Source organism: Dryobates pubescens, chromosome 40 (assembly GCF_014839835.1).
Source record: "Dryobates pubescens isolate bDryPub1 chromosome 40, bDryPub1.pri, whole genome shotgun sequence".
In the NCBI taxonomy this organism is placed as follows: domain Eukaryota; kingdom Metazoa; phylum Chordata; class Aves; order Piciformes; family Picidae; genus Dryobates; species Dryobates pubescens.
Genome location: NC_071651.1, coordinates 533,521 through 558,008, shown reverse-complemented (window position 1 = coordinate 558,008; position 24,488 = coordinate 533,521). Strand labels below are relative to the sequence as shown.

Sequence of the window (24,488 nt, the reverse complement as noted above, 5' to 3'; positions counted from 1 at the left end):
CCTTACCAAAATAAACCAAACCCCGAGTCTAGGATATTTAAACAAACTACAGCATTTTAACCCCAAAACCCCACTGCGGGGTTTGGGTGTGGGTCACCCCCCTCATCTCTCTCTTCCCACCCTCCCCACCCCTTTTTATCCCACCCCCACCCCATCCCCATCCCAGACGTGGCTGCCATGGGCAAGAGGCTGCTTTTGCTCACGGGCTGCCCCTGAGGTATTTCCGTGAAAAAGAATAATTAAAACAACAAAAAAAAAATCATTAAGAACAATCAAAACGGAGCCCCCCCCGGGGAGAGAGAGAGAGAGAAGCTGGGAGATGGGGGGCAGCTCCTCTCCTGCGCCCCCACAGATCCCAAGGTGCCTCCGGCCCTGCGTCGCTGCTCCGCGGACGGAGAATGGAGGGGGGGAAAAAAATAAATAGGAGATCCTGAGTTGGGTAGGGGACAGCTCCCCAAGCCCCGAGGAGGAGAAGACCCCAGCCCAGTTCCCTCCCCCTCCCCCCCCCACCCCCCACCCCGAGGAGGAGCAGACCGCAGCCCAGTCCAACGCCAGCCGGAGGAGCTGACGCCGTGGGTGCTGCTGGGGCTGCCAGGGAAGGGAGGCTGCACCCCCAGCGCAGGAACCCTGCAGACCCCAACCCAGCCCCTCCAAACCCTGCGCCCATCAGTCCCAAACCCAGTCCCCCCACTCCCAGCAGAGCCTGGGGTGGGGGCGAAGGGTCCGTCCCTGCCGTCAGTGCCTGGTGCCGTACATCTTGTCCCACTCCAGGAACAGGTCCAGCTCCTCGGGGGAGGCGGCCGGGCGCACCTTGCAGAAAGCCTTCTCGAAGTCCTGGTAGGAGGTGGGCAGAGCGTGCAGGGTGGCGGCCCCGGCCTGCTGGCACAGCTGCACCAGCTCGCTGCCCGAGAAGCTCTCGGTGTGCTGCACCAGGGAGGACATCTCCCGCTCGCTCAGGCAGGAGCTCTGCTGGGCCAGGGCTTGGTGCAGGATCTGCCGCCTCGCCAGGCTGTCCGGGGGGGGGATGTAGAAGCGCTTGGCGAAGCGCCGGTGAGAGGCTTCGTCCATGCTGCCGGGCCGGGAGGTGGTCCCGATGATGACCACGTTCTGCTCGGATGAGGTAGCCACGTTGTCCAGGTAGGAGAGGAGCTGCGACTTGAGGTTGCTCACCTGGCCGCCGTCCTCAGCGGCCCGAGCCGCCAGCAGAGCCTCGGCCTCGGTGAGGAGCACCACGGAGGGCTGCCGGCAGCTGGCCACGAAGAAGACAGTCTGCAGGATCTTCTCGGCTTCGGCCTTCCAGGTGGAGAGCAGGGTCGTGCCGCTGAGCTTCAGCAAGGTGGAGCCCAGCTGGGAGGAGATGCAGCGGCTCAGCAGGGTCTTCCCGGTGCCGCGGGGGCCGAAGAGGAGGACGGTGCGGGGCGGGCGGCTCGTCCCGCTGTAGGCACCGGGGCGCAGGATCGGCCACACCACCTCCTCCTCCAGGGTGGCCTTCACCGACACCTGCCCGGCGATGTCTGCCCACTGCACCGGCGGCCCCCGCTCCACGATCTTGGTGTTCACCAGCTCCAGGACCAGAGGGTCGACGTTCTTGGGTTGCTCCTCCACCGGCGGGCCGCCGAAGAGCGGCGTTTTGAGGGGCAGCCGCAGCGGGAAGGGGGGTCCCGGCTCGGCTGCCCGCTCCCCGTTGGCCAGCGGGGGGCTGAACTTCTCGAAGGGCTCCGCGGGCCGCAGCGGAGCGTCCCCGGCGCTGTAGGGAGGCGACACTACGCTCTTCATCGCCTGCCCACCGTACTTGCTGCCGTGCTCCTCGGTGGTCCCGGCCCCGGCCGGCCGCTTCCCGGCCTTGAAGGCCACCTGGGGGGACTCGGCGCTGCCACCGAAGCCGTTGCCCCGGCACTCGCCGTTGTCCGGCAGGGGGTAGGGAGACTTTGGCTGCTCGTAGCTGTACTTCCGATAGCGACCCTCCCCTTCGTCCTCGCTGCCCGAGATGTCGAAAGCCTTCCTCTTCAGGGTGCCCGCTGCCTCGGTGCCAAGGGGGGGCACGGCCAAGGGGGCCAAGCCGGCACTCTGGTAGCCGTAACTGGGGACCCCGGGTGGGCGAGCGGGGGGCGGCGGGGCCGGGATGGGGGTGGGCGCCGCGATGCCGGAGGGCAGGTAGGAAGCGGAGGGGTGGGGAGGGTGGATGGTGCCATAGCCTGGCTGCGGCGGGTAGCTGCTGGCGCTGTAGTTGTACATGGGGCCGGAGGAGCCGTAGCCTGGCACTAGGGCGGGCGAGGGGTGCGGGGGTTGCAGGAGCCCTGAGCCGTGGAGGGCAGGGGGGTGCGGGGGGGGCAGCGCCGCGGCCGGCTGGGTGCAGTAGCTGGAGGGCAGATAGGTGCCACTATAGCCTGAGGGGTACTCCTGAGATGCCCCCAGCCCACCGGAGCTGGCGGCGGCTCCTCCGCAGGAGCTGCCGGGGTACATGGGGTCGCTGAGGTTGGCAGACACCACGGGCGAGCCGCCCAGCCCGATGGCTCCGCCGCTGGGGGGGACGGGGGGCGGCACCACCCCCTTGGCACCGGGCAGGCCATCGTGGATGGGGGTAAGGGGGTAGGCACCGTCCGAGCCGTGCGGCACCGGCCAGGGCTCGCCGTCCCCCTTCTGGCCGTTAACTGCCGCGAAGGCTCCGTCCCCGTAGCCGCTCAGCACCGGGCGCTCGTAGGGCGCCTCCAGCACCCCTGAGTACTTCTCGGCGTACCTCTTGAGCAGGTTGGAAGCCGTCAGGGCCGAGATGTCGTCGTTGGCCCAGGCGTAGTTGAAGCGCTGCCGGGTGCTGGGGTAGAGGTCGGACTTGTGGGCTGGTGAGGAGGTGGTGGAGGAGACATCGAGGTGCTGCTCTGGCCACTGGTTTAGGGACTGGGCATGCTCTGGTGACCAGTGCATCTTCGACAGACCTGAGGGGACAGGAGAGCTGAGGGTGAGAGCAGAGAAGCAGGGACAGGCATCTTCTGGTCTCCCTAGAGAAGACTCTAAGGGCACCTTACAGCTGCCTGCCAGTACCTGAAGGGATCCTACAGGAAGGCTGCAGAGAGACTCTTCTTGAGGGTGCCAGAGCCAGGCCAAGGGGGAATGGTTTGAAGCTGAGACAGAGCAGGGTTAGACTGGAGCTGAGGAAGAAGTTCTTCAGCAGGAGGGAGGGGAGACACTGGAACAGGCTGCCCAGGGAGGCTGTGGATGCCTCCTCCCTGGGGTTGTTCAAGGCCAGGCTGGGTGAGGCCTTGAGCAGCTGAGTCTAGTTGAGAAGGGTCCCTGCCCATGCAGGAGGTTGGAGGAGATGAGCTCTGAGGTCCCTTCCAACCTGAGCCACTCTAGGACTGTGCTTCAGCACATGGCTTAACAGCCATGGTGGTGCTGGGTTGAAGGCTGCCACTCAGTGATCTCAGGAGGCTGTCCCAACCAAACCAACTCTGACTCTATGATCATGGCGATGCTACGGTCAGCAGCAGCCTCCTTGCCCCAGCCCCCAAACACCAGGTGGTCCCTGGCTGCTCACAGTGTCAGTGTCCCCCACCAGTGTGAGTCGTGTCCCCCCTCCTTGCCCTTCTGCCCAGCACCTCAGGGGACAGCTGAGGCAGGAGCTGGGGGGGGATCTGGTGCAGCTCTCAGCCTTTAAGCCACTTTGGGAGCGCAGCACAATTCGATTACTGGCTGCTTTAATTGACTTAGGAGGCATTTGTGCTTCCACTTTGGATATCAAACTTCCACAAGAGGATTTCCCTGGCAGCTTTGCCTGCCTTTATCTGGCATCCTCCCTGCATTTACTGCCCATTATTAAAGTGCTGCTGATGGATCACAGCCCCAGCACAGCCTGTGGGAAAAGGACCTTTTTAATGAGCACAAGGGAGAAGAGCCCTGAGCTCCTGCCATGGATCCCAGAGAACTGGTTGGGTTGGAGAAGCCCTCCAAGAGCATCCAGTCCAACTATCAACCCACCACCACCATGGCTACCAAATCATGTCCCCAGGTTGCCTGGGAGGTGGTTGTGGCTGCCCCCTCCCTGGGAGGGAGCTCAGGACAAGATTTCTGTCTGCTGGCAGCACAACCTTTGTCAGTTGGCTTCTCCTGGAGCAGAGCTGGATGGAGGTGGTGCAGAGTTGCCTGCAGGCTCTTTCTCTATGGACCACCTGAAGGTGCATGCTCAGAGCTGGGGTGACCTTAGAGCATCCAAGGGCTACAGGAGAGCTGGGGAGGGGCTTTTTACCAGGTCCTGTGGTGACAGGGCAAGGGGCAGTGGCTTGAAAGCAGGGCAGGGGAGGTTTAGATTGGACATTAGGAAGAAGTTCTTTACTATGAGGGTGGGGAGGCACTGGAAGGGGTTGCCCAGGGAAGTGTTTGAGACCAGGCTGGATGAGGCCCTGAGCACCCTGAGCCAGCAGGAGGTGTCCCTGCCCAGGGCAGAGGGGTTGGCACTGGTTGAGCTTTGAGGTCCCTTCCGACCCCATTCCATGATTCTGTGGATCTATGGAAGATGATTTGGGAAAAGAAAAGCCCAAACCCCCCAAAAAGCCTGGAAAGGGAGGAGGGAAGGGGAAGGGGGGGGGAGGGCCAACGGGCAGGGAGAAGTTGTCAGGGGGCTGCAAGGGGCTGGGGAGGAGGCGGTGGAGCAGGGCAGATGTTTCAATGCTCCCCTTGGCAGTGTGAGAAAATTACTGTCCAGTGACCAAATGGCCAGGCCGGTTCCCACCCTCCCTGCTGCCCATTATCCCCGGTGCAAGACAAAGGCAGGCAGGGGGGGCTGGGCAGGGGAGAATCCCATTGTTCCCACCCGCCCTAATTATGGAAATCTCGTTAATCTATTCAGCAGCAGCTCTCAACTGGGCCTTTGTTCAGGGCTTTCTCGCCGGGCGCTCCGCCGAGGGTGTCCAACCGCTCGGCGCTGCCCATGGGGTGCACTCCCCCGGCCGCCCCCTCCCCTCCTCCTCCCCTCCCTCCCCAGGAAAAGCTCTGCCTGGGGGATTTCAGGCTGGGAGTGTGTGTGGGGGGGGGGGGGGCCACAGGGCTGCCCCCAGCAGCAGCCCAGGGCTGGCTTTGTTGGAGCTCAGATTCATAGGTTGATGGATTCATGGAATGGGTTGGGTTGGAAGGGGCCTTAAAGATCAGCCAGTCCCAGCCCCCCGCCGTGGGCAGGGACCCCTCCCACCAGCCCAGGTTGCTCAGGGCCTCATCCAGCCTGGCCTTGAACACCTCCAGGGAGGGGGCAGCCAGGACCTCCCTGGGCAGCCTGTGCCAGGCTCTCCCCACCCTCACTGGCAAGAATTTCTTCCTCATCTCCAGTCTCAATCTCCCCTCCTCAAGCTTCAATCTATCCTACCACTACAGGCCCTTGTCAAAAGTCTGGTGCCTGATTTCTGAGTCCAGCAAAGGTTGGACCAGATGACCCTTGGGGTCCCTTTCCAACCTGGCACTCTGTGAGCTCTCATCCACAGCCCTTGTAGCAGAGCACACCAAGCATGCACAGGGATGTCAGTTTGGTCTGCTCATGTCCCAGCCTCATGGTCACAGATTCCTAGATTGCATCAGGTTGGAAGGGATCCTCTGCTGCTGCTCTGCAGAGGCCTCCCAGCCCTTGGGAGGGAGCAGTGGATGAGGCCTTGAGCAGCCTGGGCTGGTGGGAGGTGTCCCTGCCCATAGCAGGGGGGGTGGGTTTGGAACTTGGATGAGCTTTGAGGTCCCTTCCAACCCAACCCATTCTATGCTAGGACCCAAGCACAGCACCTGGCAGCATTTGCAAAGGGTGAGAGGTTCAAACCCCCTGCCCTGCCCTGCAACCCAGCTCCCAGCAGGCTGCTGGAGCACAGACCTGGTTTCCCAAGGCACATTGGGGTTGTTTGGCAAATCCATTGGGAAGCTGCATTTCTTTGTCCACCACATTCCCCTCCTACCCCCATGTGGGCTTGCAATCAGAGCTGGGGCAATGTACAGATGTTAAAAGGATTTAGCCTAACTCCCACCATGCCCTCGCCCCACCCCCTGGAGAAACAACCTCCACACCCCCAGCCAGCACAAGCTGCAGGCTCCAGCATCCTCTCTGTCCACTCATATATCAAGTGCAGAGCAGCTGGACACCAGCCTGAACCAGGAGCCGGTGACCAAGGGGACATTGTCCATCTGTGCTGCCCCAGCACCCAGCCAGCAAATGAAAAATTCATATGGATGCTGCGGGCTGGCAGCAGCTGAGCATCACCCATCTGTCACCTAAGTGTCACCAGCAGGAAACTGTACAGGGACCCTGGCCCTGGGAATGCCCAGAGCCAGGCTAGAGGGCAATAAAAGCCAGGAATGATCCCTAATGAGCTGAGGCAATTCGTGGATCTGAGGAATTTCTTCCTCCATCTTTGCCCAGAAGATGATGGAAGGGAGAGAAGGAAACAATAGAAGGGATCCAAACCCAGATCAACCTCTGCCTTGCTGTTTGTGTTCTTCACTGATCGTGGAATGGGTTGGAAGGGACCTTCAAGACCATCCAGTGCCAACCCCTCTGCCCTGGGCAGGGACACCTCCTGCTGGCTCAGGTTGCTCCAGGCCTCATCCAGCCTGGTCTCAAACACTTCCCTGGGCAACCCTTTCCAGTGCCTCCCCAGCCTCATAGTAAAGAACTTCTTCCTAATGTCCAATCTAAACCTCCCCTGCCCTTCTTTCAAGCCACTGCCCCTTGCCCTGTCACCACAGGACCTGTTAAAAAGCGCCCTCCCCCCAGCTCTCCTGCAGCCCCCCTTCAGGTACAGGAAGGATGCTCTAAGGTCACCCCAGCTCTGAGCATGCACCTTCAGGTGGTCCATAGAGAAAGAGCCTGCAGGCATCTCTGCATCACCTCCATCCAGCTCTGCTCCAGGAGAAGCCAACTGACAAAGGTTGTGCTGCCAGCAGGCAGAAGCAGCTCTCAAAACCTTCTTGTCCCATCCAAACCCACTTGTTGCAACCACATCCACCTGGGAGGGACTGACTGACCCCACCTGAACTTGCAGAAGGAGGATCAGGGTTGGGAGGGGTGGGGGTAATGCTCTTCTGGTGGCCCCCACCAGACTGCAGCCAGCAGCTGTGATGCTGTGTGGTAGGGTGTAGGAGGTGGTGGGATCCCCCCTCAAGGATGCCAGCCCTGGAGTTGCCACTACCGAGAGCACAAGAAGCAGCAAAGCCAAAGCATTGCAGGGCTGGACACTGAGCCCAGCTGCTGCACCTCTGGGGAGCCACAGTTTGACCCACACCCAGCCCTGTGTGGGTCACCACGCCTGGGGTAGCCCCTGTGGGTGGAGGGGGGGTCTACAAAATCCCACAACACACCCAGGAGGCTGAAAAGCTTCTCGAAGGGCTGATTTTCCCCCCCACTGCCACCACGTTTCACCTCCCCACGAGCCCTTGGATGAAGGTCATTAAACACAGGAGATGCTTCGCAGCTCAGGAAGGGGCCCCAGGAGCAAGCACCCCACCCCCACCCCCCATCCCGGCCCAAGCCTTCCTCTCCCGGGGTGTTTTTCCCCCGTGAAGCTCCAATAACAAACTCCCCCGGGGGGCAAAAGCCACAGCAGAAGCCACCAGCCCCCGGTCTATCTTCTCCAATCTCTGGTCTTGGGCAGGGGTCAGCGCCGGGGGCTGCGGCGGCTGCGGGAAGGGAGCTGCAGCGGGGAGATAATTTGCTCCGTGCAGCGGAGCCTGTCTGCAGCGGCGGCAGCGGCAGCGGCGCTCCGGCTCAAGCTCCTGCGCGCAGCGAATCAATCTTAATTAGCTCTAATTCCGAGGAGCCCCCCAGCCCCATCCAGCGCTGCACAACGCGGTTGTATTTTCTGCCTGGGTGCTCCGCTGGGCAGCAGCCCCGCAGGGAACTGAGCCCCCACCCCCCCTCCCCAAAACCAAATCCTCTCTGGCAGCATTTCTGCAGCTCCTTTCTCGTGGTGCCTCTGTGTGTGTGTGTGTCCCTGTCACACACCCTGTGGGGTGATGGCCTCCATCCCCAGCGCCTGTGGACCACCTTCCCTGCCCTCAGCACCCACAGCTTCACCATCTCCCGGGCCAGCCCTGGGGGCCTCTCTTTTGTTTTCTCAGCCTTTTGACTCAGGATTCTTCTTTTAACCACAGCCTGAAAAGCTCAGCTCCCTCCTGCACTCCATTCACTAATGGATTTTCCAGAAGTTCCCTTTCTCTTCTTTTTTTTTTTGGGGGGGGAGCTTTTTTCTTTGCTGACACCACTGCCCCCAGCCACACTCCTGAGGCTGCAGCTCCCTGCTGCTGTACACCGGCACGGACGGACAGACGGACTCTGACTTCGGGACCCCTGGGCCACGCTCTTCAAAATCATCCAGTGCCAACCCCCTGCCGTGGGCAGGGACACCTCCCACCAGCCCAGGCTGCTCAAGGCCTCATCCAGCCTGGCCTTGAACACCTCCAGGGAGGGATCAACCACAGCCTCCCTGGGCAGCCTGTGCCAGGCTCTCCCCATCCTCACTGCCAAGAATTTCTTCATCTCCAGTCTCAATCTCCCCTCTCCCAGCTCAAAGACATTCCCCCTCATCCTGACACTCCCAGCCCTTGTCCAAAGTCCCTCCCCAGCTCTCCTGGAGCCCCTTCAGGTACTGGAAAGCTGCTCTGAGGTCTCCCTGGAGCCTTCTCTTCTCCAGGCTAAACAGCCCCAACTCTCCCAGCCTCTGCCCACAGGGGAGGTTCTTCATCCCTCTGATCATCTCCATGGCCTCCTCTGGACCCTCTCCAGAGGTCCTTCTTGTGCTGGGGCCACCAGAACTGGAGGCAGTGCTGCAGGTGGAGTCTCAGCAGAGCAGAGCAGAGGGGCACAATCCCCTGCCTGCTCTCCCTGCTTTGGATGCAGCCCAGGGCTGGCTCTGGGCTGCCAGTGACCACTGCTGGCTTGTGACACCCCCAAGTCTTTCTCCTCAAGGCTGCTCTTGAGCCACTCCTCTCTCAGCCTGGTTTTGTGCTTGGGATTACACCCAGGGGCTGGAAGCTGGCTCTGATCACAAGCTCCCAGCACTGCTCCACACCCGGGGGGATGCTTCGCCCCCAGCCCCACGCAGCAGCATCACCGGGGAGCAGCTCGGCGTCAGGCTGGCTCAGTATTGATCAGGGCAGTGCTGCTCCTGCCTCCCTGAGCCAATCCTGGGGCAGAAATAATTCATTTTCCTCCCTCTTCAGCAGCTGCTCATTAAAAAGTAATCACCCTGGAGGAGGAGGAGGAGGAGGACTTGAGCAGTTCAAAGCCAAACCTGTGACAACTTCCCTCTGGAGGCTCTACCTGGATTGTGCCACCCTTAGAGCCATACCATGACCCTTGGAGCCTGCCCTGCTGCTTGGGCTGGAGGTGACTAAGGTGCAGAGGGAAATAAAATGGGGGGGAAAAAGGAATAAAAAGGATTAAGATGCAAATGGAAGTGGAAAAGGAACAAGAGAGCTGCTCCCTCCCAGTGACACCTGGGACCCCTCGAGCAGGGAGATCTGCCCCAGCAGGGTGAGATGTGCAGGGCAGGCCCTTCACAACACACTCAGCCCTGGCCTCACCCCTGGCCTTTACCTGCACCTTGCTGCAGCCATCATCCCCTCTGCATCAGTGACAGCCACATGCCCCAGCTCCAGGAGGCAGCAGGACGTGGGGAGCACAACCGAGTGCCCCACAGGCTGCTTCCCAAGGAAAGAAAACAACCTCTGGTGGGAAGGTGCCTTGGCCACAGAACCACAGAAGGGCAGGGCTGGAAGGGACCTTCAGAGACCATCCAGTCCAACCCCCATGCCAGAGCAGGGGCACCCAGGGCAGGGCACACAGGAACACAGCCAGGGGGGGCTGGAAGCTCTCCACAGAAGGAGACTCCACAACCTCTCTGGGCAGCCTGCTCCAGGCCTCCAGCAGCCTCACACCAGAGAAGTTTCTCCTCATGTTGAGGTGCAGCCTCCTGGGTTCCAGTTTGTGCTCCTTGTTCCTTGTGCTGTCCCTGGGCAGCACCAACCAGAGCCTGGCACCTTCCTCCTGACCCCCACCCCTCAGATCCCCACAGACACTGACCAGGTCTCCTCTCAGCCTTCTCCTCTCCAGACCAAACAGCCCCAGGGCTCTCAGCCTCTCTTCACAGCAGAGATGTTCCAGTGCCCCAACCATCCTTGTAGCCTCCCCTGGCTTCTCTCCAGCAGTTCCCTGCCTCTCTTGACCTGGGGAGCCCCAAACTGGACCCAGCCTTCCAGCTGTGGGCTCAGCAGGGCAGAGAAGAACCTCCCTAGACCATAGCAGAGCTGAGGCAGCAGACAAAGCAGCTCAGTCCTGCTGCTCCTCAGAGCCCTGAAAGATTAATCACAGGGAGAGGACCCTGGCTCCAGCATCACCCCCTGCCCCCCCCCCCAACGCCACGAGTCCCCTCGGTGCTGTCACTGCACCTCTCATCTGTTTACACAGCAAAGGCTTTGTGAGGAGCAGGCTCCTCTTGTGAGCATGGCCAGGGCAGGCACGGGGGTACTTGTTCAGCTATTATTCAGCTTTATTTCTTGTAGGCAAGACAAGTGCAGGTTAAAGTGCAATTGGTGCTGACATCACTTTGCACTTTCTTGGGGAAAAGGGAGAAAAAAAAAAAGGAGAGGGGAAAAAAAAAAGCAGAAGTGGCTCTTTTCTGAGGGAAAGCACTCAGCTGGGTACCAGCCCTCAGCTGGGTACCAGCCCTCAGCCGGGTACCAGCCCTCAGCCAGTCCAGCATCCTGCCCAGGAGCACATCCCAGCGGCCCTCTCAGGCGTGCAGCCCAGCACCCCACCCCGGCAGCACTGCCCAGTGCCCTCAAGCTACCACCCCAGCTTCATGTGAATCAAGTCTGGTTCAGTCCCAACAGCTCCTGGGAGCTGGGTGCCACCACCTGCACGTGTGGAGGGCAAGGAAAACATCTCGTGGGAGGTGTCCCTGCCCATGCCAGGGCTGTTGGCACTGGGTGGTCCTCAAGGTCCCTTCCAACCCAACCCATTCGCTGGTTCCATGAACCTTTCCTGAGCAGGAGAAAGAACTTTGTGGCTTTGTCCCTGGTTTGGACTCAGTGATCTCCAGAGGTCCCTTTCCAACCCCTAACCTGCTGTGAGCTGCCCCTCCCTGGCACCAAGCTGGGGTGGAGGAAGGGAGGGAGCAGACCTGGGAGCCACCAGCCTCAAGCTCTTCCTGCACAGTTCCAGCTGATGCTTGGCCAGATGCGAGGGGATCTGCCCTGGGATGACAAAAGGAACCTCCCAGACAGCTCCTGTCAAACAGCAAAGCTCTGCTTCCAGCCACAGAATCACTGGAGCTCAAAAAATATAACTGAAAAGTGTTTACAATGGCATCAGCACAAGGGTCAGTGTCACCAAGGGTCACCATGGCTTCTCCAGATGCATTAATGTCATCTGCAGGGAAATTCCCTTTAGGAATCCTCCCTCAAATCCCCTGCCCCTGCCTCTGCTGCTGTAAACTGAGGGGACTGAGGATTTCCTCCTTCCCCACGTGCAGCTCAGCTCCTTCCAGCTGTGGGGACAGGAGGAGGGGAGTGCAGAAATCCCCAAACCATCAGAAAAGCAAAGACAGGAAGGGGAGAAAGGAGAGGATTTGGCTGCTTGCAGAAAAACCTGGAGGTGGCATTCCTGCCCTCAGGAACATCTCCTCAGCTAGGGAGGGTGAAAGAATAGTTAAGAGGAATAAAGTCTAAGAAGGCAGCAGGGACAGGGCACAGAGAGTCACAGAGCTGGGCTGCAAAAGGCCTCCAAGAGCATCCAGGCCAACATCAACCCAGCACCACCATGGCCACCAAACCATGGCCCCAGGGTTCTTGGACACCTCCAGGGACAGGGACTCCACCACCTCCCTGGGTAGCCTGCTCCAGCCCCTGACCACTCTTGCAGGACAGAAATTGTTCCTGATGGCCAACCTCAACCTCCCCTGGGGCAATTCCAGGCCATTTCCTCTCCTTCTATCACCTGAGACTGGGGAGAAGAGACCAACCCCCACCTCACCCCAAGCTCCTTGCAGGGAGCTGTGGAGAGCAGTGAGATCTCTCCCCAGCCTCCACCTCTCCAGGCACATTTCCAGTGCCCCCAGGGACGATGCTGTTATGGAGGTGAGGATGTGTCCTTGCAGAACCATTTTGCTGCTGCCAACCTGCCAGTGCTGTGCTGGGATCAGAGGCTTCCTGTGTTTACCTTTTCTGCAGGGAAAGGTGAATTAAGTGACCCAACAGCCACTCCCTTGGCCTAAGGTTAGGCTCTTGCACCTCTGTTTGGACACACAAAACAAGCTGCTTTCCCCCCCCCTGCCTCTTGTCTCCCAGTGGCTACTGAAAGCCCCTGGAGCAAAGGAAGGGACTTCTGAGAAGGGCTTGGAGTGACAGAATGAGAGGGACTGGATTGAAGCTGGAAGAGGAGAAACTGAGGCTGGAGACCGGGGAGAAATTCTGTACAGTGAGGGTGAGGAGGCACTGGAACAGGTTGTCCAGGGAGGCTGCAGCTGTCCCCTCCCTACCCTCCCTGGAGGTGTTCAAGGCCAGGCTGGATGAGGCCTTGAGCAACCTGGGCTGGTGGGAGGTGTCCCTGCCCGTGGCAGGGGGTTGGAGCTGGATGATCCTTAAGGTCCTCTCGGACCTAACCCATCCCATGAACCTCTGAAGGGTGGCTGCAGGGAGGGCTCAGCCCCCTTCCTCCTTACAGCTCTGGGAGCAGCCTGGAGTGGGGATTTGGGAAAATCCCAGCCCCTGCTTGCAGCAGGCTGTAGAAACAGGCACAGGGATCATCTCCTGAGCATCCACCTCCTTCCCAAATAAAGGCAAAGGGAGCCCCGGGGGAGCAGCCCACCCCTGGCCAGGGGCATCAGCCCGGGAGCACAGCCAGGCTGCTTTCTTCAGCAGCTGCCTGCTGCAGCTCAGAGCATCCAGGGGAAGCCACACTGGGGACAGCTCAGCCTTCATTCTGTGCTTTTAATCGGGGGGGGAACTCACTCTGATGGGAGTTGAGAGGGGAGGTTTGGGTTACAGGGCTGCACCGACCTGGCACCAAACCCCAAGGACTTGGTGACCTTAGGGACCTTTTACAGCCTTAAGGACTCTGTGGTTCTCTGGTTCTGTAATTCTGTGATTCTATGATTCAATGATTCTACTTTTCTATGATTCTATGACTCCATAATTCTATGATTTTACAACTCAAGGCCTGAATGATTGAATGATTCTATGATTCAATGATTCTATGAGTCCATGATTTAACGATTCAATGACTCCATGATTCTGCAACTCAATGATTCTCTTAAGTCTCTAATTCTGTGATTTTTTAGGATTCTATGATTCAGTGATTCTGTTTCCCTGTGCCTCTCTGATTCTGTGATTCGATGATTCCAGGCTGTGAAAGCCCCAACCCAGATCCCAGAAGGGAGAAAAAGGGCCGGGGGGGGGGGGGGCAGGGGGGGAAGGGAGGGAGGAGAAAACACAGGCTCCAGATAAGCAATTGTTAACATGATCCATATGGTACACAACTTGCCTTTCTGTTTAACCAAAATGATAATGGCAAAAGGGAAGAATGCAGCAGGGGCTCGGCAGGAGAACAAAGGCAGCTGCGAAACCCTTCCCCGCTCCGGAGAGAACGAACTGGGAGCAGCGAGAGCCCTGGGCTGCTGCCCCCACCCCGGGGGCTGAGCTGCCTTCCAAACCCACCCCAGCTCGACTCCCTCTCCTCCAGCAGAGCTTTCCAGCGGCAACGCGGAGTGAAACTGCAGCTGTCAGCAACGGCACGAGAAAAATAAATACCCGAGGAGGACTAAAGGGGGGGTGGGGGTAGGGTGGAGGGAGGACGTTCCCCTCCTCAATAACAAACTTTCGACGCGAGCTGCAGCTCAGGACCAGCAGCGATGTAAACACCAAAAGCCATTGCCCTCAGCTCTGGGCTGGATTCAGCCCTGGGTGTTTATGTTCTGGCAGGATCCCGCGGCTTTCCCAGCCACACAATACAGTAAGGGCCATTCATTATCCCCGGCAGGCCCCCGAGAGAAAATGTCAACACACTTCTGCTAAAGAGAGCTAAAACAAATGTTTAATGTGATCAACAACTGCCCGGCCTCAGCCCCCGCAGAAATGTTTAATTCACAACCACCTCCAAGAACAAACAGGCGCCGGAGCCACACGCTGGCACCCAGGAACAGCAATTGCACCCTGACCCCCTGCACCCCCACGGACCCCAGCCCCCATCCGTTTCGTCCTCCTGCACCCCCATGTCCCAGTGCCCATGGACCCTAGCACCCATGCATTTCATCCTCCTGCCCCCCAGCATTCCAGCACCCACACAGCCTGACCCCTGCACCCCAACACCCATTCCCCCCCTGTGCTCCAGCACCTGGCTCCCTGGTACCACAGCATCCTCACACCCTGGCATTCCAGCACCCCAGCATCCTTGTTCTCCAGCACTCCCTCTATACCCTGTCCCCCAGCTCCCCAGCAGCCTCCTCCACACCCCTGCACCCCAGTCCTAGCCCTGCCTGTACCCCCAGGACCCAGCTGTGGCCCACAAGGAGCTGCGGTCTGGATTCTCAGCCACGGAGCTGCTCTAGGAGGGCAAAGCCGGTGCCCTGTCATCGCCAGCCACGCGCTGGAGAGGCTGCCCAGCCACGGCTGGAAGGGGGGCGGGGAGGGGGTGAAAAAAACCCTCAGCAATTCCCATGCCTGGAATCAGTCAATCAATCCCAAGTGGTTATTGCTGGGTTTGCAAACCCTCCACGGAGAGCTTCGGGCAGCCGCCGCGCTCCCAACTGCGCTGAGGAATTCAGCCGGGCATGGTCGCGCCCCTGACATCTGCCTGCCACGACACCAGGACCCCATCCCTGCTCACTTCTGCAGCCCCCAGCACATCCACAGCCCTGCCACAAAAACCCCCAGGACCCCATCAATGAGCAGGCTCAGTTATCTTTTCTCCAGTCCCAAAGTGGAGCTGGGAATGCTGTGAAGCAGCACCGGGAGCCTCCGAAGGCAAGAGGAAGACTCAATTTAGAGCTACGTTAAAAGCTTTCTGCCTTGTATATCCATCCCCCCGCCCCCCCTCCAAGTGCCCTTTTGTCTCCCTGCTGGAGGAAGCACATTTCAAATACCAAAAATAAGGAAAGGACCTTCCAGGCAAAGCTCCTAATGAAAAGCCACCAGCATCAACCCCAGCCCCAGGACCGGTTTGAAGGCGACTGCTCCGGCGTGCGCTTGACGTGCGGCAGCAGCAAAGGGGAGCATGCATTGTTCCTGGGCAGTGGGTGGATGGATGCATGCATGGATGGATGCATGGATGGATGGATGCATGGATGGATGGATGGATGCATGGATGGATGGATGAGTGGCTGGCTGGGTGGTTAGCTGGCTGGATAGATGGATGCATGAGTGGTTGGTTAGAGTGGTTGGATGGGTGAATGGATGGATGGATGGAAGGATGGATGGAAGGATGGATGGATGGATGGATGGATGGATGGATGGATGGATGGATGGATGCTTGGTTGGTTGGAGAGATGGATGAGTAAATATTTGGTTAAATGGATACATGGGTAAGTGGTTGGATGGATGAGTGGTTGGATGGGTGGTTGGTTAGATGGATAGATGCAGGAGTAGTTGGCATGGTTGGATGGGTGGATAGATGGATGAGGGCTGGGCTGGGTGGGTGGTTAGATGGAAGGGTGGGTGGATGGTCAGCCCCCCTGACGTATGCACCCCTTTGGGTGTGGGAGCCCCTGGGGCCAGGCATCTTCGGGGTCCTGGCTGCACTCCCCAGGCCGGGCAGGCTCACGTCAGGAGTGCATTTACCCGGAGCTGCCTGAACCCCTTCTGGGGAAAGGAGGGAGGGGAAAGGCAAAGGCCAAGGCAGCAGGGGGGAGGGGGGGGTGCCCCGTCCCCCGGGAGGGGTAGAGTTACCGACTGCACCACCGGTCCCCTCGCAGCTCCCAACCTCTCCAGCAGCCACAATCCAGCTGTTTTATCCCCAAAACCCGAGCTCGATAGATTCCGAGCGGGTGCGAACCTCCTGCCCCCCGCGCGGTGCATCCCCGGTAGCGCGGGGGATGCTCGGTGGGCAGCGGCGCGGAGCTTCCCTCTCCCTCCCTTCCTCCCTCCCGGGTTGCCCCCGGCCCCCCGGGCCCGCACTCACCTCCTCATGCCGGCGGACCCTAGCGCAGCCCGGCAGCGGGCGGCCGTGCGGGACCCCGCATCCTGCCGCTGCCCGGACAATGCGGGGCGGCGCGGGCGGCCCGCGGGCGGCGGGGGCTGGGGCCGGCGCTGGGGCTGGGGCCGGGGCGAGGGCCGGGGCCGGGGCCGGAGCCGGGGCCCGCCCCTGATCGCGGCGGGGCGGAGCGGAGCGCGGCGGAGCGGAGCGGCCCCCTCGGACCGCAGCGGGGGCGGGAGGAGGCGGGGATGGGGCTGCGCAGGCTCTGCTCCGGCCCCCGCTGACCGGCCGGGGCCAGCCCGGCACAAAGGCGGAGCGGAGGAGCGGGCAGGGGAGACCCCGGGATCGCGGCACCCCTGCGTGCCAGCGCCTCGGCACGCCCGTGTCCCAGCGCCTCTGCACCCCTTTATCCCAGTGCCCAAGCACCCTGACCCTTTGCACCCCCACATCCCAGCTCCCATGGGCTCCAGCACCCATCCCTGTCATCCTCGTACACCCCAGCACCACAACACTCCCATGTACCCCAGCATCCTCGCACCCCATCCCCTTTCTACCCTGCACCCCAGCACCTCTCTACACCCTGTCCCCCAGCTCCCAGCAACCCCACCCTTGAGCCCCACCTCTAGCCCTGCCTGTTCCCCCGGGACCCAGCTGTGGCTCCCGGGGAGCAGCGAGCTGGATCCTCAGCTGCTGAACCACGCTCGGAGGGATCCCAAATGCCTGGAATATTTTCCTGCTATTAGTTTACTGTGCAAAACTAAAACAGTTGCCCCAAGGGTACTGTGTCGGTGGGAGGTGTCCGTCGGGCAACTCATTTATTAAGGCTTTATCCACCCCACTTGAAAGCTCTCTGGACCCTCCGAATCTTCACTCAGCTTGGGACCAGCTGGGCCAGGGCACTGAGGGAGGGACACTCCCAAAATTTCCCCTTTTTGGGGGGTGGGTTTGCAACCACGACCTCCCCACAGCCACCTCTGCTTTGCTCTCTGAACGCCTGCTGCATTCTGTTTCACCGGCTCGGGCTCTGCCGGGATGTAATCACATTAGGGCATTATTCCCCTCACGTGAATGTTGTGTCACATCCCTCCGGGATTATGACACATTCCTCTTTTCAGGAGCAGCCCAGCAGTGCCTGCTCTCTGGTGGATATCAGAGCTGCAGGCAGCCTTTGCTGCACCCCTCCGGACCGGCCAACGATGCAGCTCAGCACCAAACCTGCTCCCTGGTGAGGCTGGCAGCCAGGCAGGGCACTGCCACCTCTGCAGCTGGCTGAGAAAAGCCTGGAAAGGACAAATTCGTCAGAGGGACTTTGGACAAGGGCTGGGAGTGACAGGACAAGTAGCAATGGCTTTGAGCTGGGAGAGGGGAGCCTGGGACTGGAGAGGAGGAAGACATTCTGGAGAATGAGGGTTGGGAGACAGTGGCACAGCTTGCCCAGGGGGGCTGTGGATGTCCCCTCCCTGGAGGTGCTCATGGCCAGGCTGGATGAGCTGTCCCTGCCCACGGCAGGGGAGGTTGGAGCTGGCTGCCCTTTGAGGTCCCTTCCAACCCAAACCATTCCATGAATTTCTGAAGGCACAGAAGGTCCTCCAGAGCCTGGGACTTCCCAGGATATCCCAGGGCTGTGACTCTGGCTGCTGCTGTCCTGCAAGCAGCATCTGACAAACCCAATCCTGGCCAGCTACGCACCCAGGCTGACATTTGCTGTGGTGCTGCCCTCCCTGCCTGGGAGCTGCCTTTTATTAAAGTGGGAAGCTGAGCTTTTTAGCCCTGCTCACAGAGTTCAAACTCACCTCATTAGCCAAGGAAACCCTGGATGGGAACCTCGGGGTCACACAATTTATTTTCACTAATCACTCCCCATGATTCCTCAAAAAAAACCCCACCCCACACCACCCCCAAGCCCAAAGCCTCCTAATCAAAAGTCTGAATTCATTAATTATTCCTCTGTTTGATCAGCAATAGAAACCATCAGCAGAAATCCGTGCTGACACCTTCTTCTGAAAAGCACTGGGGGCTTCCCTTCTCCCACAGGGAAGCTGGAATTCCACAGCTCACATTAGGGTTTAGTGCCAAAATGTCAGAATCCTGGGGGGGGGGGGAGGGGGGATGGGGGAGGGGAGGGGAAGGGAAGGGGGGCTGCAGGTTTTGGAGCTGTGATGCCTGATGGCAGCTTGGGGAGGGCAAATTTGGACTGGGGATTGAGGAAGAAGTTCTTGAGGGTGAAGGTGGGGAGGCACTGGAACAGGCTGCCCAGGGAGGTTGTGGATGTCTCCTCCCTGGAGGTGTTCAAGGCTAGGCTGGATGAGGCCTTGAGCAGCCTGGGCTGGTGGGAGGTGTCCCTGCCCTTGGCAGGGGGCTGGAACTGGATGATCTCTGAGGTCTCTTCCAACCCAACCCATTCCATGAGTCTCTGACCCTTGGCCAGGCACAGAGTCCTCAGTGCAGCCCTCTCCAGTGCAGGTGAGAGGTCCCAGGGCTGCACAGCCCAGGCTGGGGTTGCTGGAGGACGGTTTGCTTGGAAGCAGGGAGCACCGAATCCCACCCTGGATATCCCTGGCTTTGAGGTCCCTTCCAACACTTTCCATGACTCTATGCAAGGACACCCAGGGTGAGGGACACCCAGCACCCACAGGCTGTGTGTCCAGTGGTGCCAGCCTGGCGGGCTTGAACCTTATTTTCCCTGCTCCCAGCGCTGCATCCATCCCCCCCAATCCCCCCGGAGCTGCTTCTGGCCAACTGGGAACCGGGGCGGGGGGTGGGGGGGAGGAGGAGCTGGGACTCTGCCCTGGGAGGCGCCGCACCGCAGCGGTCATTAAAAATCTTCCCAGGCCCCCAGCTCCCTCATTCAGGCAGACAACCATCAATCTGCAAATTATTTTAAAGCACCATGCCAGGGCAGAAAGTTGATTGATGCCTTGCCAGGCTCGAGCTATTTTCATCTGCCTGATTTATTAACGTCGCACAAAATGACTGCGAGCTGCTGATTTATCGGCGGCCGGGCTGCCGGATCCGCGCTGCTCCTGGCGGCTGGGGGATACCTGCTCCCCGTGACGAGACCAGCACCACCCAGCCCCTAGCAGAGGACGATCCCTGCTGAGCCCTCACGTGGTGGGTTGGTTGGGTTGTGGGTTTTTTGGCAAGCAAAGTCCTGCTGCCTCCAGAAACTGCACTTTGTCCCCTTGGGAATGAGCCTCCTGTTTATGAGCAGCTTGTGCTGAGTTTGGGAGGGAGATGACACTTGGAAATAAGCTGAAGCTGGGGCGGGAGCATTTGGCCCGAGCCTTAGCCTCGGGTTTAGCAGCCACAGGCTCCCTGAATAGTCACATCTGAAGTACTTGAGTGGCACCATCCCCTCCCCGGCCTGAGCAAAAGCCTCTGGTTTCAGTAACCACGGCAGAGGGGGCACGGGGCAGCGAGAGGGCTCAGGACCACCGCCCCCCACCCCCTCACCCCAACCTCTGCTGAGAGCACAAAAGGAGTTTAACAGCTTCATCTCCCACATCTGGTTGTGCTTAAAATTCGTGTAGCTAATAGGGCTTTTTCCAGCCCAGTGCAAGCAGAAGGCTGGAGCCAGAGAGCATTCCCTGTCCCGAGCATCCCTGCTCCCGTTAGCAATTAAACCCAACTCCTCCTCTCCCTCCGGAGGAGAAGCTGCCTCAGCTCCCTTCCCTTCTCTCCACGGATGGGAGGAAATCACCACGAGTTGGCTGCTTTGCTCCCTCACCGTGGTGGAGAAGAGCAGTGGCCCCCACTTTGCAGGAGGGGAGCAGCACAAGAGCCCAGCCTCTGAGCATCCCCCTGCAGCGCAGGGCCTACAAACCCTGTGGGGCAGAGACGACCAAGGGCTCATTAGCAGCTTTATTTACTTAGAGCAGCTCCTGGGGCTAAAGATGGCAGCTCAAGGACCCCCTGAGCGTCCCAAGGAGGGTCCTCACGAGCCTATCTCTGCTGTGGGACAGCGGTGGGGAGCAGGCAGAGGGCTTGCAGGAGCTCTTTGTTCAGTGGAAGGAAAAACATCATCCCTAAGCTCTTAGCCCAGGGCAAACGCAGCCCCTCGGCTAGTAAAAAATTCCCAGCCCTGAGGGCGATTCAGGGGCGAGCCCCCAGCGTGGAGCCAGCAGAGAGGCCTCTGCCACCAGGCTCAGCGCTGCCACCGCGGCCGGCTTCAGCAGGGGGTCCGGGCGCGGGGTTTAATCCCCCCCACCCCCCACCCCCTGCCCTGAACACCGAATTTAGCCCCAGCGGCCGCGGAGCCAGGGCCACGCTCTGCGCGCACAAAGGGAAAAGATTTATCTTGAGAGGCTAAATCCACTTAGAAGAGCTTTAGGGGCCATAAATTGATTGCTCAGGGGACAGGGCGACGGCAGCAGGAAACGGCTCCGCATCTGCGGAGGTCTCTGCGCCTTTTCCGTGTGGGGAGCGGCCCGCACGGGGCTGCAGCCGCCAGCAGAGCTCACGCTCCCGGGCTGCGATTCAAAGCAGGCAGCTGGACCCCCTGCGAAGCGGGGATCCAGCATCCCCCGTGGCCACAGCAGCCCCATTCCTGCTGCCCAACCAGCGGGGTTTCAGGGCAAGACGTGGCACGAAACCCTCCGAGGCAAGGAGGATCGCGGCTGCGTCTCTCCCAGCATACCAGCGAGCTGCATGTCCTGCAGCTACCGCTGCACCAGCAGGAGCTGGGGCTGCGAATCCAAGATGCATCAAAGCTGCAGGAGGCGCGAGGGGAGGAAGAACCACGTCCTAAGCGAAAGGAGTGGAGCAGACCGGCAGATAACCAGCAAACCTCACTTGGTTTCGCTGCTCCTTTCATCCCTCTGACTCCTGCCTTCTTCCTAACCCTGTCCCTTCCTTTCAGCCAAGCAGACAATTTGCTTCTGAAGTGAGAAGCAGGGAAAGGTTTGATCCCACACCAGGATGAGGCTTCCTTTAGCACTGCGGCAGCACAGGGAGGCCAAACAGGACCCGTGGCATCCCTAGCGCAGCCTCAGCGCAGTCCCACCCTGAGCCTTTTTCCTTTGCAGAAGGTAGAGTATCGTTTTGAAAGAAGCCATCCGAGACACTAACAGAGACAATAACTTCCCTGCACCGGGCTTCTTATTTCCGCCCCCCCCCCCCCCCCCCAGGGGCCAGAAATTCCTCTTCCCAAGTGGCCTCGTTGCCAGTAAACATCAGCCCAGCTCCTCTGGCTCCTCGTGTTAAACAGAGCGGAGCAAGGCGAGCAGCAGACGGGGCCAGGCAGAGGGCTGGGGTCTTGCAGCCCTCTGGACGCGGGGGAGGGGGGGAGTTAGCATCAGCCTGAGTCCTTCAGGGGCTTTCATTTCAGCATTTCCCCAAAGATGTGGAGAGCCAAAGCAGCAGAGGAGGACAGGACACCAGAGCATCCCAAACCCCACCTGGAAACTGCTGCAAACCCCCCGGAGCATCCTCCACGGGTCCCCAGCGCCCCGGTGGGACTCCCTGCCCGCCAGCGTGGCGGGCGTGGGGAGGAGGTTTTACCTTAAGCCGTGCATCAGACTTTGGTCATTTAAAGGCTCCCTCGCCCCCTGCATTTAACCCAGGCGTTTCTAAACGCTCGCAGCCCTCTTCCCTGCACCGCCGCCAAGCCCCATCGGGAGCACAATGGAGTCTTGTTTCTGGTAACCCGAGATGCCTCCAGCCCGGCTCTTTAATTTTAGACTCCAACGCTTGCATTCCTCAGCACTACAATGGCAGATATTTATACCCTGGAATGCGAAGCCCACTGCTAATTTAGCCGGGCTGGGGAGCCCAGGGCTGCTCTCCAAACCAGGCTCTCACCCAGGCAAAAATTGGAGCAGGCAGAGTTTTGTGAGTTTACAAACCTTGGCGTTTGCTCTCTGCGCCCCCCGCCCCCGCCTCGGATCCCCACCCCCTCCTCTCCCGCCCCCCCAGAAAGTGAAAGGATGCTCCCTGTGAAGCCACCAAGCAGCTCACAGAGCAGATGGACAAACCAGCTGGGCTGGGTGGAAGAGGGTGGCATGGCCACAGCTGGCCACTGCCCGAAGGAAGAGGTTTCTGCATCTAACAAGGGGTCCTAGAGAGTCGTCCAACCCCCCTCCCACCCCCCCCCCCCAATGACTCCTGTGGACGTGAGTTCATCTTCTGCACAGAGAAGAGATCTGCCCAGCTGTGCAGAGCATGAGGGACATGCAGAGGCTGGTTTAGTTCAGCACACAGAACCCTGCCTTGATCCAGAGGCTGCTTTAGTTCAGCACACAGAACCCTGCCTTGATCCAGAGGTTGGTTTAGTTCATCACACAGAACCCTGCCTTGATCCAGAGGCTGGGTTAGTTCAGCACACAGGACCCTGCCTTGATCCAGAGGCTGCTTTAGTTCAGCACACAGAACCCTGCCTTGATCCAGAGGTTGGTTTAGTTCAGCACACAGGACCCTGCCTTGATCCAGAGGCTGGGTTAGTTCAGCACACAGACCCCTGCCTTGATCCAGAGGCTGCTTTAGTTCATCACACAGAACCCTGCCTTGATCCAGAGGCTGGGTTAGTTCAGCACACAGGACCCTGCCTTGATCCAGAGGCTGGGTTAGTTCAGCACACAGGACCCTGCCTTGATCAGGTGTGATTGTGGAGGGCCCTGTGTCCCAGATCTGCTGAAACCCTCCCCCCAGAAAAGTCTCTTCCATCCCTCCTGTCACAACTCTCCCAGCAAATGCTTTCTGCTCTCATCCTTGGAGCCCCCTTCAGGTTCTGGAAGGTCTCCCTGGAGCCTTCTCTTCTCCAGGCTGCACAGCTCCAATTCCCTCAGCCTGTCCCCAGAGGGGATGTTCTTCACCCCTCTGATCATCTCTGTGGCCTGCTCTGGACCCTTCCAAGCAGCTCCAGGCCCTTCTTGTTCTGGGAGCACCAGAACTGGAGGCAGTGCTGCAGGCAGGGTCTCAGCAGGGCCGAGGGGCAGAATCCCCTCCCTGGTCCTGCTGCTCTCACTTCTCCTGATGCAGCCCAGCACGGGGCTGGCTTCTGGGCTGCAGGACGCTGCAGGACAGTGACAGGAGGCTCCAAGGGAGCTCCAATGATCTCTGTTTCAGAGCCATGCAGGTGGATCCCACTCGTGGGGGGAGGAAGCCAGGCTGACGCCGGCCAAGTGGTCCCCAGCTCAGCAGGTCGGGGGGACAGCAGCTAATTGAGAGAGGAGCAGCATTAGCAGATAAGGGGGGAGGTCAGCACGGCAAAGCTAAATCCTTGACCTGTTGTTTAAGAGGTCAGGCAGAGTTCAATGGACTACTCCAGGTCAATTCACTCAATTAAAATATTAAAAGTTTGAGGCAGGAGCCTAGAGCTGGAGGTTGTTCCCCTCTCCTCCTTCTCCTCTTCCTCACAGGGGGAGAGGGATTAGGGATTATGGCAGGGGGTCCTGGTGGGCAAGAGGACGTGCAACAGGAGACAAGGAGCAGAGATTGCTTCCCAGATTGGATGGCTGCAAGACAAAGTCTGTGCCTGGGTCTGAAGCCAGCATCTCTCAGAGCCTGCCCCCGAGCCAGCAGCCCAGACTCTGCAGATGGCACTAGGGAGAAGGCAGGAGAATCCATGGAACCACACAGCCTCAGGCTGCTGGGAGACAGCAGGCAACCTCCAGCCAGTGTGTCCCACCTCCATGTGTCCCACCTCCAGGGATGATCCCACCTCCAGCCAGTGTGTTCCACTTCCAGCCAAAGCTTGAGGGATGCATCCTCAAGAGCCTCCTTCCATGAATGTTTCAGGAGAAGCTTTGATTCTCCTTCCTCCTGCTCTAACACTTGACCAGCTCCAAACCTGGCTGGGTAGGACCATTTGAGTCTCCTCAGCAGCCAGGCAAAGCTGTCAGCACCAACACAACCCAGGAGCTGCTGCTGCTGCTTGACAACTGCTCCCATCTCAGCAGCTGGATGAAAGCAGGCAGTGCCCTACCTCAGCTGGAGCTGTGCCTTGTGTCCTTGATGTCCCACATGAGCCATGGCAGGGAAGCAAAGGCTTTGCCCATGGTGGCCAAGCACAGGCTGCTCCTCTCCAAGCAGCCCTGGCCCCAAGGGAGCAGGTATTGATCTGCTAGAGGGTAGAAGGGCTCTCCAGAGGGACCTTGCCAGGCTGGACAGATGGGCAGAGTCCAACAGGATGGCATTCAACAAGTCCCAGTGCCAGGGGCTGCACTTTGGTCACAACAGCCCCAGGCAGTGCTACAGGCTGGGGACAGAGTGGTTGGAGAGCAGCCAGGCAGAAAGGGACCTGGGGGTAGTGGTGGACAGCAGCTGACCATGAGCTAGCAGTGTGCCCAGGTAGCCAAGAAGGCCAAGGACATCCTGGCCTGCAGCAGGAAGAGTGTGGCCAGCA

At 59.7% G+C, this 24,488-nt stretch overlaps 2 protein-coding genes across 2 annotated transcripts in view; one reads left to right on the top strand and one right to left on the bottom strand.

Moving 5' to 3' along the window:
• Window positions 1–540: 540 nt before the first annotated feature.
• Window positions 541–16,263, bottom strand: FIGNL2 (fidgetin like 2). Its single transcript, XM_054177378.1, has 2 exons — window positions 16,133–16,263; window positions 541–2,933 (listed from the first exon to the last, which is right to left on the bottom strand). Exon 2 carries the CDS (start codon window positions 2,920–2,922, stop codon window positions 736–738), a length of 2,187 nt encoding a protein of 728 aa, XP_054033353.1. The 5' UTR covers window positions 2,923–2,933; window positions 16,133–16,263; the 3' UTR covers window positions 541–735.
• NR4A1 (nuclear receptor subfamily 4 group A member 1) overlaps window positions 9,086–24,488 on the top strand; it is an 81,008-nt gene continuing 65,605 nt past the window's right edge. Inside the window, exon 1 of the mRNA XM_054177384.1 lies at window positions 9,086–9,090. The gene's annotated coding sequence lies outside the window, so the exon portion shown is untranslated. The remainder of the gene's footprint in view (window positions 9,091–24,488) is intronic.